At 39.7% G+C, this 17,498-nt stretch overlaps 1 protein-coding gene across 2 annotated transcripts in view; it reads right to left on the reverse strand.

Annotated features, from left to right (window-relative positions):
* Nucleotides 1-10,066: 10,066 nt before the first annotated feature.
* The window catches only part of LOC129701995 (sodium- and chloride-dependent neutral and basic amino acid transporter B(0+)-like), a 43,348-nt gene continuing 35,916 nt past the window's right edge, over nucleotides 10,067-17,498 (reverse strand). Inside the window, exons 13-14 of one of the 2 annotated variants that reach the window (XM_055643459.1) lie at nucleotides 16,988-17,158; nucleotides 10,067-10,484 (exon numbers count right to left, since the gene is read on the reverse strand). In XM_055643459.1, the coding sequence (XP_055499434.1) occupies nucleotides 10,347-10,484; nucleotides 16,988-17,158 (309 nt within the window). In that variant the 3' untranslated portion in view covers nucleotides 10,067-10,346. Of the gene's footprint in view, nucleotides 10,485-14,109; nucleotides 15,854-16,987; nucleotides 17,159-17,498 lie in introns of those variants that run through there. The other variant, XM_055643458.1, reaches the window with a different exon arrangement.

Below are 17,498 nucleotides of genomic sequence, written 5' to 3' on the forward strand. Positions count from 1 at the left end.
GGAAGGGGGTGGGGGAGAGAGAGAGAGAGGGGGTGAGAGAGGGAGAGGGTTGAGGAGAGGGAAACATAGAAACATAGAAATTAAGTGCAGCAGTAGGCCATTCGGCCCTTTGAGCCTGCACCGCCATTCAATATGATCATGGCTGATCATCCAACTCAGTATCCTGTACCTGCCTTCTCTCCATACCCCCTGATCCCTTTAGCCACAAGGGCCACATCTAACTCCCTCTTAAATATAGCCAATGAACTGGCCTCAACTACCTTCTGTGGCAGAGAGTTCCAGAGACTCACCACTATCTGTGTGAAAAATGTTTTCTTCATCTCAGTACTAAAGGATTTTCCCTTTATCCTTAAACTGTGTCCCGCTTGGCCTGGACTTCCCCAACATTGGGAACAATCTTCCTGCATCAGACAAATGCAATTCAGGACTTTTCTCTTCACAAGCAAAGTCAGAATGACGGTTAATGAAGAATTCGAATAATCGCTGAGCATTCAGATGCTGCGCGCGCCTCCTGCACCAGAGGGGGGGTGGGGGGAGCGTATGTCGTCACACACAAAGATCTTGTAGTGGAGAGCTCCGCTATAAGATCTTTGGTCACATACTAAGCACGCGCCTCCTCAAACAGATGAGTGTCTTCTTGAATGGAGAGCGCGTGGCCGCCTCCACAAACAGTCACACACACTGTGGACCCGCCCCCACAAAAAATATTGTGTGAGGAAGGGGAGGATGAGGGTGGAGAGGGAGAGGGGGAGGGCACGAGAGTTTTATATATAGATAGGATAGATAGGGATAGATAGGATAGATAGGATAGATTTTAAGAGTTGCCTAAAATTCGCAATAAGAATTGGGTAAATATCCTGCAACGGATATATAATACTTACATACTAACTTCTAACAACTATTAATAATCAAGAATACTAACTAACACTAACTATTGATAATAAGATTATTCAGATTATTTAAGAATGAACTAAAAGTATGAAATATAAGTAAAGTGTGATTCAGGTATTTTATAATGAAAAATGTATGGTGGCTTTCTCTCTGATGTTTTTGTTTTTGATTATTCTTTGATAAATGTTTATATTATACAAAACTATACATTTCAATTTGAGACTACTAATTATATCATTAATGGAATATAATCATTATTTCTTTCCCCTCCCCCACAAATTGTTTGCATCGAATTGGAAACTTTCCTTTCAAGGAAAGTACGGAGCTAGTATTTTTATTAACCAAAAGCTACGGAAGTCCATAGATGCTTAGCCACATTAGGGTGGCTATCACTAACTGCGCTAGTTGTAGTTGTAGTTGCTTTTCTTTTTTACTTTCCACACTTTACTAACCCAATTTGCTATTACTTTTTTTTAATCTTATATCATATTATATTTTGTATTTGGAATGGAATTGCATATTTTATTTAAGGAGATATGTTCAGATGGAAAACAGACGTGACCTAAAATTCATCTACCTGATGTTCGAGTATAAGGTAGGGTTGAGTGTGCTGAATAATCTGCTCTACCACTTAATCACAAGATGCAAGACATGAATATAAAAATTGGGAGTGAGGGAATTAAATTTTGTAGTTGGAATGTTAAGGGAATTAATGAACCTATCAAGAGAGGCAAAGTGTTAGCTCATTTAAAATCATTGAAAACAGATATAATATTTCTCCAGGAGACACATCTTAAAAAGGAAGCACAACACAGATTGAAAGCAAAATGGATTGCTATAGCGTATCACTCTTCATTCTCACATAAATCTAGAGGTGTTGCAATATTAATTCGTAAAGGTATACCCTTTAAACATATATCAACGATAGAAGACATTGAAGGCAGATATATTGTAATAATAGGGGAGTTATACTCAAAAAAGGTGACTTTCCTCAATGTGTATGGACCAAATTTTGATAGCCCTCTGTTTTTTAAGAGAATTCTTAACAATATACCGGAATGTACACAACAAAACTTAATAATCGGTGGAGATTTAAATTGTACATTGGTTGCTTGTTTGGATAGATCATCAACTCAAAGAAAACTAAAATCTCGATCAAGTGAATTTTTAAATTCATACATTAATACTACTATTATTAAGGACGTTTGGAGAATTGAAAATCTATCGGGCCGAGAGTATTCATTTTACTTACCAGTACACAAAACTTACTCAAGGATAGACTATTTTTTAGTAGATTCAAAACTTATCCCATTTACCTATAACTCGCAATATCATAACATCATAATCTCAGACCACGCTCCATTAACATTTATGATCAAACTAAATGGAATGGTAGAGACAGTCACAATGGAGATTTAATCCCCAAATCTTAAAAGATAAGTTATGTAATGAATACCTAGTAAAACAGATTAAAATGTTTTTTGAGGCTAACGATAGCCCTGAAATCTCTGCTTCCCTTCTTTGGGAAACATTTAAAGCATTTGTACGAGGAGCATTAATTTCTTCCCAATCATTTTTTAATAAAGAGAATAGGGCCAAACAACAGAAACTGGAAATGGAAATAAAGCAGTTAGACACAGAAAATGCAGCAGCACCATCCACGATAAAACACAATAAAATTGCAGTACTTAAATATAAATTAAACAAGATATATTCAGACCAAGATATAAAACTTTATCAACATACAAAATAATTAAATTTTGAATTTGGTGATAAACCACAAAAACTATTAGCGCGTCAACTTCGCAAATTGGATGGGGAAAAAACAGTATACAAAATTAGAACAGACAAGGGAGAAACATTAACACTGCCTAAAGATATTAATGATAGATTTCTACAATACTACCAAAAATTGTATTCATCTAAAATAACAGAACAATCAATGGGAATGGAAACATTTCTACAGAATTGTAAGCTTAAGATCAGAAAGAGAGAGAATTGCTAGGGGCTGAAATTATGATAAAAGACATCGAAGAATCAATCAAATCTTTAAAAAACGGAAAGTCTGCAGGCCCCGATGGTCTAAATTCTGAATTTTATAAAATATTTTATGATTTGCTTTCCCCACGCCTACAGACAATGTACAAATACGCTTATACTCAACAGAAACTCCCAGAAACTCTAAATGAATCTACAATCATACTCATACCAAAAACGGACAAGGATCTTGAAGACCCAGGTTCATACAGAGCTATAGCCCTTTTAAATACTGATCAGAAAATATTAACTAAAATTTTATCTAATAGATTGAGCTTAGTGATCAGCAAATTAATACATCCCGACCAAACAGGGTTTATCCACAAACGGTATTCATTTTATAATCTGAGAAGATTATTTAATATTATATACTCCAATCGAATCCCTAATGCAGATCTAGCAATTATCTCGTTGGATGCTGAAAAAGCATTTGACCAGGTAGAATGGCCATATTTATTTTCGGTGATGGAAAAATTTCAACTAGGAGAGAAGTACTGTACATGGGTTAAATTGTTATATTCTAATCCAACAGCTAGAATATTAACAAACAAAATGTTATCAACTAAATTTAATCTCTCTAGAGGCTGTAGACAAGGATGTTCACTATCCCCACTATTATTTGCTCTTGCAATCGAACCCCTAGCAGAAAGCGTTAGAAACCATCCAGGAATATTTGGATACAATACTAGAGACACAAGGAATAAAATCTCCTTATATGCAGATGATGTACTAATATATATTACAAAGTTAGAAACTAGTATTCCAAACCTATTAAATCTAATAACTCAATTTGGTCAGTTTTCGGGATATAGAATTAATTGGAATAAAAGCAAAATCATGCCAATAACAAAATTCAATTTACATACAATACAACAATCCCCTTTTAAAATAGTTAAAGATAAATTTAAATACTTAGGAATCTATGTAACTAAGACATATATCTCTTTATTTAAACTAAATTTCCCACCCTTACTGAATAAACTACATAAGAATATTCAATACTGGAAAACACTCCCCATTTCTATGCTTGGGAGAATTAATGCTATAAAAATGATTTTTTTACCGCAACTGCTGTACCTACTTCAATTAATTCCGATATATATCCCAAAAACTTTTTTCAAAAAAGTTGACTCCATTGTTACAAGTTTTGTCTGGGATTATAAGAATCATAGAATAAGTAAAAAACATTTATGTAAGTCAAAGATAAATGGAGGTTTGGCTTTGCAATGGAGGTTTGGGAAAATGAAATAGGTCACCCTATAACAAAAGATATGTGGGACGAAAGTTTACAACAAATACATCAATGTTCATTAAATGCCAGACATACTTTAATACAATTCAAGGTCTTACATAGACTACACTACTCTAAAATAAAACTAAATAGAATCTTCCCACAAATCTCTCCTATTTGTGATAAATGTCTACATCTAGAGGCTAATTTAACACATACGTTTGCTAACTGTATAAAACTTAAACATTTCTGGACTGATATTTTTTAAATAACTTCAGAAGTTATTAATACAAAACTGGACCCAGACACAAAATTAATAATACTTGGAATATCAGAACAAAGTTTAACACTCACAACAAACCAAAGAAATTTCCTTGACTACAGTATAATAATCGGGAAAAAAATAATATTAAAATTTTGGAAAGGCCCTACAACCCCCACAATTAAAATGTGGATTGCGGATATGTCGGAGACCCTATACTTAGAAAGAATTAGTCTTAATGGACAAAGAAGATCTTTTCGAAAAAATCTGGGCTCCATTCATTAACTATCTGAAGGGATAGATTGGCACAGCACGAGGACCCAACTGAAACTTGAACTCAGGATCAGATGAAAAGCTATACTTTCTACGAATCTATCTCCACTGACGTATTACAGGTAACCCATTCCACCTCTTCCGTTTTTCTGTTTTTTTTTATTTGTAACTTTCTACCCTCTCTTTCTCTCTCTTTCTATAAAAAATAAAAACACTAGAGAAAAAAAAAAAAAAAAAAAAAATACATCTAAGATAAACATCTCAGATCCAGTATGTTGATGGCAGGCACATGCCGTCAGGGTATGCAAGGTAAGCAGTGCCTACCCTGACTAAAATGATAAAATGGTAATTGTTAAATATAAATAGTAAAGGCACGGGAGAATTATGCCTACTTAAGAGATCAATCTCTTAGGTAGGCATAATTCATCGTGCCTTTCATCCGCAGTACATGTAACACGCAAAATTATGTGCAACTCACCTGCCGTCGATGCTGCTTCAAGCTTTCAATGACAACGGTCTATAAAGGCAGCTGAAATTCTGCCTTTGCACCATGGACTGCGTGTATGTGCTGGGCAGCATACTGCGCATGCGCATCAGCATACAGCGCAAGTTTCTTGCCGGGTTTTTAAAATATGGAATGTCATTATCTTAAGGATATCTTAAGAAACAAAAAGAGAAGGTTTTTGTTTTTGTTTTTTTAATAAAGGATTGAAAGACGTGAGATATATAGTGTGTGAAGAAGAAGAATAAAGAAGAATGAATGAAGAAAGTTGAAGAAAAGACAATGGGAAAAAGAGAATAAGACATAAAGAAAAGAAGTAAGGAGATCATTGTTTATAATCTTGACCAACCATCGTCCAGTCCTGAAACAGTTAGCTTTTACAATTGTGTTGCACCATATGATTCCAAAAAGACGACAAATGGAGAACAACTCGTTATGAATTGGTCTGATTTATCTATTAGGAGGAATCGCATTTCCTCAAGATGTGCGGTGTCCAACATGCTTGCGATCCACATTTTAAGCGTTGGTATTGATGTATTTTTCCAAAATTTAAGTATTCATTTTTTTGCTATTATTAAACCATAATTAAAAAATAAATTTTGAGATGAGTTTGATTTATTCCCATCTTCCATTACTCCAAATATAATCATTTCAGTATTAGGTTTCATTCTTATCTTAAATAATTTTGTGAATATTTCAAAAATATCACTCCAAAATCTATAAAGTTTTATGCAGGAAACAAAAGAGTGTGTTATAGTTGCGTTTTGGGATAAACATTTATCACAAATGGGGGATATATTTGGATAGAATTTGTTCAATCTTGTTTTTGAATAATATAATCTATGTAAAATTTTTAATTGAATTAGATTATGTCTTACATTAATCGAACATTTGTGAATATATATCAAGTACTTTTCCCATGTAACCTTCGTAATTTTTATCATTAATTCCCGTTCCCACTCTTCTCTAAGTACCTCTGTCGATGGTAGGTCTATATTTAAAATACTATTATATAAATATGATATTAATTTTTGTGTCAGCTTTAATATTCATTGCTTCTTCCAATAAGTCAGGAGTTATTTTTTGATATCCTTGTATGTATTTTTTCATGAAATCGCAAATCTGAAGATATTTAAAATATTGGTTGTTTTTCAATTTAAATTTTAATTGTAATTGTTGGAATGATAGTAGGTTTCCCATTTCATACATATCCCCGATCCTTTTAATTCCGAAACTTTCCCATTGGTTATATGTTTTATCAATAAGAGATGGTTTAAATAAAGGGTTATTCGCTATTGGCATTAACAATGATAAATTTCTTAATTTTAAAGATAATTTTATTTGTTTCCAAATTCTTATTGTATCATGTATAATTGGGTTCTTCTTATATATTGTGTTGTTCAGTTTTTTCGGGGAGAAGAGGATCGTTCCTATATTACAAGGAGAACAATCCTTTCTCCATTTTTATCCATTCTGTCTGTTGGGTCGAACTGTCCAGCCAATAAATTATATTCTTAATATGCACTGCCCAATAATAATACATAAAATTCGGGAGTGAAAGTCCCCCACCATCTTTTGGTTTACATAAGTGTTTTTTTTTAAATTCTATGTGATCTATAATCCCAAATAAAGTTAGTAATATTAGAGTCTAATTGTTTTTAAAAAGTATTTTAGTATATATACAGGTATAGACTGAAATAGGTATAATAATTGTGGTAGGAAGATCATTTTTATAGCATTTATTCTACCTAATAATGATAAAGGAAGTGTTTTCCAAAATAGAAGAGTTTGTGTACTAATAATGTGGTAAGTAAATTTCTTTGAGCTACCGTATTTCCTGGCAATGAAGACGCACCTGCATTAAAGACGCACCCCATTTTGAGTTGCTAAATTTTGAAAAAAGGCTGGTGGGCCATAGAATTTCTCACGCTCAAAAAAAAAGTAAAAATAAAGTAACAATTCAATTCGCCCAAAGCTTCCAGATCTCCTCCATTCTGAATGACTGGATGGATGGGAAGTGGAGGGTGACGGCAGGTGGAGAGATGGTGGGAAAAACATGAGCACACTGGGACAAGTTGAATCAGTTGTGATCTTATTGAATGACAATACTAGGTCAAGGTAGACAAAAATGCTGGAGACACTCAGCAGGTGAGGCAGCATCTAAGGAGCGAAGGAATTGGTTACGTTTCGGGTCTACAGTCTGTTTCAGCTATCCAGTCCGCCCGGAGCGCCGTGGCAGTGGTGAGCGAGTTGCTGGCATAATCCCCAACCCCTCTTGGTTCTTGGTTTCTTGGTCCTCCAAAATATTCCAAATGGAATTTAAACTGGAGGTGGTGAAGGGAGGGCTTAAGCCAGAAAGGGTTATTGGGAAGAAAGAGCTACTTTAAAATTTAGTTGCATCTGGTTGGGTAACTATAGTAGGTAAATATCTATGAGTACCTCCTTCTCAATGTTTCTGCCCATGCAGACTCCCCACACGCTGTGGAAGATACTCTCCCCCCAGTGGCGCTGTCCTTTTACAGGAGCTTCCCACTTTACAGCCGTTTCTCAGCAGCTGCCAGCAATGAGGGATAGACTTGGCTATCCCTCAGTATAGCAACATCGTTCTTGATGTTGCTGTACTGAGGGATAGCCAAGTCTATCTATCTTGGCTAACAACCTAACCTTTGGCCTCCAAGACGCAGGTAAATTTACGTGCTTTATTTTTGGCTAAAAAATAGCATCTTCATTGCCAGGAAATACGGTATATGTTTTTATATACTTTATTAAGAGATAAGGCTTTTGAAGACAAAATACTTTTGTCGACTGTCGCCCGACTGCCTACAGGAGAGGAGAACAATCCGTGCATGTGTGGTTTCATTTTTTTTTAAAGCAGACTGACAGCTTACGGAGAGGAGAACAATCTGCGCAAGCGCGATTTTCAAGATTTTTAAAAAGCCGACTGACTGCCTACCCCGAGTAATTACTCACGTCACGTGCCTGGTTGCTGGTGTCTTCTGTTGTGAAGAATGGTGCAAAAAACACTTTCACTTCCTCTGTCATTTCTTTATTCCCCATTGTCACTTCTCCAGTGGAATTTTCCAGCGGTCGAGGAATCAAAGGATAATGGAAATTGTGTACTGATTTTAGATGATCAGCCAGGATCATATTGAATTGCGGTGCTGGTTCGAAGGGCCGAAAGGAATATTCCTGCACCTATTTCTCTATGTTTCTATCTTCTGAATTATTCAGTTTCAATTCAGTTAATTGTCACATGTACCGAGGTACAGGATTTCTGGGAACCGAATCCCAGAAACTATTGCCATTACTACTCCACCGTCATTCCTCCTATGGTCCCTTTCCAATCAACTTTAGTCAGCACCTCCCTCGTACCCTTGTAGTCACATTTACTCAACATAAAAAGATGAAGTACGAAGGTAAGCTAGCCAAGAATATAAAGGAGGGTAGTAAAACCTTCTTTAGGTATGTGAAGAGGGTAAAAATAATTGACAAATGTGGGTTCCTTGAAGACAGAAACAGGTGAATTTATTATGGGGAACTAGGAAATGGAAAACAAGTTGAACAGGTACTTTGGTTCTGTCTTCACTAAGGAAGACACAAACAATCTCCCAGATGTATTGGGGGACAGAGGACCTAGGGGGATGGAGGAACTGAAGGAAATCCACATTAGTCAGGAAATGGTGTTGAGTAGACAGATGGGACTGGATGCTGATAAATCCCCAGGGGCTGATGGTTTGCGTCCCAGGGTACCTAAGAAGGTGGCTCTAGACTCTCTCAGTGTCTCATCCTCACCACCGCCCTCCACAAACCCCCCCCACCCCCCGCGGCTTGGAGCATCAAGCCGCAGGCGCAGCACGGACTTTAACATCGCAGAGCTGCGATCCTTTGCTGAGGATTGCCAGACAAAGTGCTCTGACCGTTTGGCCTGTAGACTTTTAATTCCATGAAGCCGACGTCTCCGTAAGAAGCGGCCGACTCGAGAACTCCATGCTGCGGAGTGTTCTGATCTGTCCCGACATCAGAGTTTCGATCATCCCAACGAGAGGGCTTGAACATCGGACCGTTTGTAGCGGCGAACTGCAGAGGGTTCAAATGCCCCGACCACGGGTGAACAAAGGAGGATGTCTGAACTTTAATGTCTTCCAAAACAGTGACGAATGTTAACTCCACTGTGGTGGATGGTTATGTTAAAGGTTATTTTATGTGTGTATTGTGTTCTATTCAATCAACTCCAAAAACTGCACCATTGAAAAAATGCACCATGCACTCAGCAGTGTTGATGCTAGCTGGATACTGCAATTATCACAAAGCATACAAACTGTAATGCATCAAGTCTCAAACTTCATGTGAACTGCCTTGCAGAGCCGATGCATTGATTAGTTAGTCCAGAAATGTCAAAGATGGATAAGGGTAAGATGGATAATTGATGGGTAAGAAACCAAATAAAAGGAAATGAACCAGAAAAACCCCCCAATTATACATTGATGGGAATTTTCGTCCAAAAGAAAGTCAAGTCTTTACAACAAGCACAAATCAATGAGGACCTAATGAAAACAACCAAACAAACTATAACACAATCAGAAATGGCACGAGTTCAGTAGTTAGTCCCTGGTGAGATAGGCGTTTACAGTCCGAATGGCCTCTGATCATCCACAATCAGTACCCCGTTCCTGCCGTCTACCCATATACCCTGACTCCGCTATCTTTAAGAGCTCTATCTAGCTCTCTCTTGAAAGTATCCAGAGAACCGGCCTCCGCCGACCTCCGAGGCAGAGAATTCCACAGACTCACAACTCTGTGTGGAAAAAGTGTTTCCTCATCTCCTTCCTAAATGGCTTATCCCTTATTCTTAAACTGTGGCCCCTGGTTCTGGACTCCCCCAACATCGGGTTTCCTGCCTCTAGCGTGTCCAAACCCTTAATAATCATATACGTTTCAATGAGATACCCTCTCATCCTTCTAAATTCCAGAGTGTACAATAGAGTATGAGAGTCCTAGCTAATGTGAAGAGAAAAAACAACAATTTGTGAAACGACAATTAACAAAATATATTGTTTGTTGAGTCTGTATCAGAGTGGATTTATTATCTATTTCTGGGAACTGACATCAAAGTCAGAATTTTCAGGCTCTGAACTGTTTCCTTTGAAATGTCATATCTCAGCAATGGAAACAAGCCGGACACAAGTAGGGGCTTCAGTAGGATCACGCTTGTTTCTGTATCTTTCTCCTCTATGTTGTTCCAAATACGGACCCCAATCAGGAGCTGATGCGCAAGCAGCAGAAAGTTTCTGTGAAAAGAAATGACATTTTAGAAACATGGAAACATAGAAAATAGGTTCAGGAGGAGGCCATTCAGCACAACTTGACAGTCGCCGGCAGTCCGCTGAAAAATCTCCTAAGTGGGACAGGCCCATAAGTCTCTTTTAAATTCATCCAGTGAATTGGCCTCTACTGCCTTTTGTGGCAGATAATTCCACAAATTCACAACTCTGGATGAAAAGTTTCTTCTCTTCTCAGTTTTAAATGGCCTCCCCTTAATTCTTAGACTGTGGCCCCTGGTTCTGGTCTCCCCCAACATTGGCAACATTTTTCCTACATCTAACTTGGCCAGTCCTTTTATAATTTTATATGTTTCTATATGAGCCTCTCCCATCCTTCTAAATTCCAGTGAATACAAGCCCAGTCTTTCCAATCTTTCCTCATATGTCAGTCCCGCCATCCCAGGGATTAACCTCGTGAACCTACGCTGCACTCCCTTAATAGCAAGGATGTCCTTCCTCAAATTAGGAGGCCAAAACTGCACACAATACTCCAGATGTGGTCTCACCAGGGCCCTGTACAAGTATAGAAAGACCTCTTTGCTCCGATACACAAATCCTCTCGTTATGAAGGCCAAAGTGCCATTAGCTTTCTTCACTACCTGCATGTTTACTTTCAGTGACTGGTGTACAAGGACACCCAGGTCTCATTGCACTCCCTTTTTCCTAATCCGACACCATTGAGATAACAGTCTGCTTATTTATTCTTGCTGCCAAAGTGGATAACCTTACATTTATCCACATTATACTGCATCTGCCATGCATCTGCCCAGTCACTCAACCTCAAAGCATCCTCTTCGCAGTTCACACTGCCACCAAGCTTTGTGTCATCTGCAAATTTGCAAGTGTTACTTTTAATTCCATCATCTAAATCATTAATATATATTGTAAATAGTTGTGGCCCTAGCACCGAGCCTCACGGCACTCCACTCACCACTATCTGCCATTCTGACAGGGACCCGTTTATTCCTCTTTGTTTCCTGTCTACCAATCAATTCTCTATCCATGTCAATACCATGTGCTCTAATTTTCCCCACTAATCTCCTGTATGGGACCTTATCAAAGGATTTCTGAAAATCCAGATACACTACATCCACTGGCTCTCCGTCATCCATTTTACTTGTCACCTCAAAAAATTCCAGAAGATTAGTCAAGCAGGATTTCCCCTTCATAAATCCATGCTGACTTGGACTAATCCTTTTACTGCTATCCAAATGTGCCGCTATTACTTATTTAATAATTGACTCCAGCATCTTCCCCACAATGGATGACAGGCTAACTGGTCTGTAATTCCCCGTTTTCTCTCTCGCTCATTTCCTGAAAAGTGGGATAACATTAGCTACTCTCCAATCCATAAGAACTGCTCCTGAATCTATAGAACATTGGAAAATGATCACCAATGCGTCCACTATTTCTAGAGTTATCTCATTGAGTACCATGGGATGCAGAGCATCTGCCCCTGGGGATTTATCATCCTTCAGTCCCATTAGCCTACCCAATACTATTTCTCGCCTAATGCAAATTTCTTTCAGTTCCTCCATCTCCCTAGATCCTCTGTCATCTAGTACATCTGGGAGATTGTTTGTGTCTTCCTTAGTGAAGACAGAACCAAAGTACCTGCTCAACTCTTCTGCCATTTCCTTGTTCCCCATAATAATTTCACCTGTTTCTGCCTTCAAGGGACCCACATTTGTCTTTACTAATCTTTTTCTCTTATCATACCTAAAGAAGTTTTTACAGTCCTTCTTTATATTCTTGGCCAGTTTACCCTCGTACTTCATCTTTTCACCCCGTATTGCCCTTTTTGTTACCTTCTGTTGTCCTTTGAAAGTCTGCCAATCCTCTAGCTTCCTGCTACTCTTTGCTGTGTTATACACCTTTTCTTTTACTTTTATTCCATCCCTAACTTCCTTTGTCAGCCACGGTTGCCTCTTACTCCCCTTAAAATCTTTCTTCCTCTTTGGAATGAAATGATCCTGCATCTTCTGGATTATGCCCAGAAATTTCTGCCATTGTTGTTCCACCGTCATTCCTGCTAGGATCCTTTTCCAGTCGACCTTGGCCAGCTCCTCTCTCATGCCTTCATAGTCCCCTTTGTTCAACTGCAATACTGACATTTCTGATTTAACCTTCTCCCTCTCAAATTGCAGATTAAAATTTATCATATTATGGTCATTACCTCCTAGTGGTTCCTTTATCTGGAGTTCCCTTATTAAATTGGGTTCATTAGACAACACTAAATCCAGAATTGCCTTAACTCTGGTAGGCTCCAGTACAAGCTGCTCTAAGAATCCATCTCAGAGGCACCCTACAAACTCCCTTTCTGGGGGTCCAGAACCAACCTGACTTTCCCAGTCCACCTGCATATTGAAATATCACAAAACCACAGTGGCATTACCTTGGTTACATGCCAATTTTAACTCCTGCTGCAACTTGTACCCTATATCCAGGCTACAGTTTGGGGGCCTATAGACAACTCCCATTAGTGTCGTCTTACCTTTACAATTCCTCAATTCTATCCACAGCGACTCTACATCGTCAGTCCCTGTGTCACCCCTCGCAAGAGACTGAATTTCAACCCTCATCAATAGAACTACCCCACCTCCTCCGCCCACCTGCCTGTCCTTTCTATAGGACGTATAACCCTGAATATTCAGTTCCCAGCCCCGATCTTCCTGCAGCCATGTCTCTGTGATACCCACAATGTTATATCTACCAATCTCTAATCATCCTCTTTACTTCTCATACCGCGCATTTATATACAATACTTTTAATCCATTACTCGTCACCTTTCACATCATTTCCTATTTCACTTGGCCATATTCTCCTATCCCTTCATGAGCTTTGTCCCATTAATTCTGGTGTATTTTTTAACCCACCTGTGTAGCAGTGGCAAACCTGCCTGCCAGAATGCTGGTCCCGTCTGTTAAGATGCAACCTGTCCCTTTTGTAAAATTCACCCTTACCCCAAAACAGATCCCAGTGGTCTAAGAATCTAAATCTCTGCCCCCTGCACTAGCTGCTCAGCCACACATTCAGATTCCCTATCTCCCTGCTCCTGCCCTCGGATATAACCACCCTGGCAGTCCAGCTTTTCAGCCTTCTTCCGAGGTCGCTAAATTCACGCTGCGAAATCTCTTTCCTCTTTTTCCCCCGACGTCACTGGTGCCGACATGCACTACCACTTCCGGCTGCCTCCCTTCCCCCTTGAGGATACCCTGCAATCGGTCCGTGACATCCTGGACCCTGGCACCAGGGAGGCAACACACCATCCTTGAATCCCACCTGTTGCCATAGAAACCCCCGTCTGTACCTCTCACTATGGAGTCCCCGACTGCCACGGCCCTGCCCGACATCTGTCTCTTCGGCTTTTCCTCAGCGCCACGTTTTGACTCGCAGAACTGTCCACCGCTCAGACTGGCAGTGTCTTCTGTCCCGACAGCTTCCAAGAGAGTGTACCTGTTTTCAAGAGGTACGTCCCCCGGGGTCTCTTGTTCTCCAAGCTTCCTTCCTTTCCTCATCGTCACCCACCTTCTCTCTTCCAGTGACTTTGGTGTAATTGAGAAACATGTCTTTGCAAATAATCCCTATTTTAAACATTCTACCCTAGATGCGGTTTTTGTTCAATGGAAGAATCAGGGAATCAATACTGTGGGACACCTTTATCAGAAGGGGACTCTTTCCTCCTTTCAAGAATTGCAGGAGAAATACGAATTGAACACCAATAACTATTTTAGATACCTCCAAGTAAGGGATTATGTGAGAACATATATACAAGACTGCTCCTCTGTAGCTCCAGACATACTCAACAAATGTTCAAATAAACATGCAGATATAGAGAAACCTGTTGCCTATGCCTTGCACACCATGACCGACACAGAACAACGATATGCCCAAATTGAGAAAGAGCTGTTGGCGGATGTTTTCGCCTGCAAGAAATTCAACGATTTCATCTTTGGTCTCACGGTCACGATTGAAACTGACCACCAACCTCTGATCAGCATTTTCAACAAACTGATCCACGCCTCTCGAGCGAGCCTACAGCGGATGTTGCTGCAACTTCAAAAATATGACATTGTTCTGATCCACAAACGCGGTAAGGATATGTACCTGGCTGACACTCTCTCGCGTGCACCCGGAAGACCTGCGCGAATCCGCCCTCGCTGAATGATGACTTTATTGTAATGGTCCTGTCTTTTATCCCCTCGTCCTGTATGGAAGATTTAGTTGCCTGCACAGCTGCTGATGGGTTACCTCCGTCAGACAAACACTACAACGTTCTGCTGCGAGTCCGGCCTTTCTTTGTCGTCCATGATGAGCTAGTGCTGCAGGATGGCATTATTTGAAAAGGACACAAGGTTGTGATTCCTGCTTTGCTGCACAACCGGTATTTTAATGCTGTCCATGCAGGGCACCCAGGCGCTGATGCTACTGTCCCACGGGCAAAAAGCATGTTTTACTGGCCTGGCATGGCCGACTACATCACCAAGAATGTGGCATCCTGTGCAGTGTGCAACAGCTTGGCACCTCACCAACAAAAGCAACCACTTCTTTTACCTGCACTCCTGTGGTCAACAGTGGCAGCTGACATATTTGATTGGCATGGCAAGCAGTACCTGGTACTCATCGATTTGTATTCAGAATGGTTTGACATTGACTTTTTTAGCAGCCCCACTTCCAACAGAGTGATTTCGAAGTTATCTCGCCATTTTTCAGTCCACGGATCTCCGGGCAGACTGCTAACTGACAATTCATCAGCCAACACTTCAGGGAGTTTGCTAGACGCTGGAATCTTTGCCACATTACCAGCAGCCCTGAATATCCACAGTCTAATGGGCTGGCTGAACGAGCTGTCAAAAGTGCCAAATAGCTCATGGACCGTTCACACAGAGCTAAATCCGATGTATTTCTGGATCTGCTCAACTTACGCAACATCTCACGTTACCCCATTTTGGGTTCACCCCCTCAACGTTTATTATCGAGGCAGACCCGTGCTACGGTGCCTGTAGCAAATCAGGCATTGATCCCACAGGTGATTCCACCTGAGGAGGTTCAATCCAGGTTACAACAGAAGCGTGACATTCAAAAACAATGGTTTGAACAAAATAAGTAGGCCACTGCCACCACATATCCTGTCTGTGAATGAGCCAGTTCCTCCTACGTATTATCAAGACCGTACTAGTACACTTCCATCTGTGCCTAGCGGCACTCTTCCGCCTCTACCAGCACCACAAACTGCGTCCGCAACGGCTCCTCTGCCAGTGAAGACTTTGCCTGTGCCACAGTCTCCTGCTTCGTCTCCAGGAATGCTGCTTCAATCTCCTTCACCTGCTCTGTCCCTGGGGAGAAAGAACGGAGATGGTCTCTATCGTACACGTGCTTGTCATGTTTGTAAGCCGATTGTGCAGAACCCCGACTATGTTTGACTTTCCTCCAGTTTATTATCAATTGCTATGCATGCCTTACTTAGTTAATGGGTTTGTGCTGTGGTTGATTCTTTAAGAGGGAGGATGTAGATCAGTGTCACTCATGTTATGAGTTATGCTTTTGTAGTTACACCCACTAGCTTTATAGTAACCCTCCCTGCCTGGTTCCCGCATTTTTAGAAAAATGTGTTAGCATTAGGTTACCTATGCTATGTCGTTAATAAAATCTTTGGACCTTGATCATGGTGTAAAGCTTCAGTTATTTGGACAGCCGCACACAACAGAAGTTAATGCAAAGGAAGAGCTGAGATTATGTAGAGTTTGGAAACATGCACAGAAAAGGCCAGTGATTAACATGGGTGGGTGAGGAATGTCTGTGAAGATTATTGGAGAGAAGCCTGAATAACTGATCATGGAGGCCAAGTGTATTTTGGAGGAGATGATCAAGGTTTCAGGAAATTACCTCAGGATGCCTGTGGGCTTGATTAGGATGGGGCAACATAAATGGAAATCATCAAATATAGGGCAAGGATGATCAGGGAGAGGAAGGGTATGGGAAGATTTTGGACCCCACGTTGAGAAACAACATCATCCTCATTCATCAAATAGGATCAAGCCCTTTAACTTACCTTTACTCAGCCCTCTACTCACCATTCAAGGCCTGATTTAGTGCCCAAGATTAATCTTTTACAGATCTTATATGAATAGTCAGATTTTAGCAAGTGACTACAGTGAATTGATATTTCTATTGACAGGATGGTGTAAGCTCATTGGTTTCAATGTAGGCACAGAAATCTGATTTTTAAATTTCCTAAAATTCCTCTGCAATAAGCATAAAAACACTTTAGATGAAAACATGTCTGGAATTACATTTCACATTTGGTTTTATTTAAATTAAGGTTCCAAACAATTAAACCATCAAAACATTTTGTAAAACCCCTCAAAATACAGGGCAAAATGAGATGTTGTCATTTTGTTCATGACCTTCTAACGGATAACCTTCAGAAATTCCATCCTTTTCAATGTGTTTTCTTGTGCAAATCTTACCTGCCATAAGGTGGAGCCTTCAGCTTGGGCAACTCTCACAATGGCAATGATGGGGATCCACATAATGCAGAAGGTGATCATACACCAGCCAAGTGTTGTCGCCTGTTCAGAGTACTGAACAGATCCATATGTTGGTCGAGAAAAAGTTGCTGAAGACCAGGATAAAATTGCCTGTACAAAATGCAAAGTCCATCAAAATAACGACATATTCCAACAGTCTTGTTGCTCAAAAATGTATATTAGAGTAACAACACACCGCTGATTTTGTGCTCACTGCGCTACTTAGGTTTAGGCTTATTATTGTCACATATACCAAAGTACAGTGAAAAGCTTTTGTTGTACTATCAGATTGGAAAATACTATATATAAATACAATCAAGTTAAACTCAAGTGCAATAGGTAGACCAAAGAAGATTCAGAATGCTAGAATTACAGGTAGAAAAGAGATTTAAACTGTAGAGCAATTGTATCGGATCATAGAAGAACCTCCTGAGAAGAACACGCAAAGAGT

Source organism: Leucoraja erinacea, chromosome 12 (assembly GCF_028641065.1).
Source record: "Leucoraja erinacea ecotype New England chromosome 12, Leri_hhj_1, whole genome shotgun sequence".
Lineage (NCBI taxonomy): Eukaryota > Metazoa > Chordata > Chondrichthyes > Rajiformes > Rajidae > Leucoraja > Leucoraja erinaceus.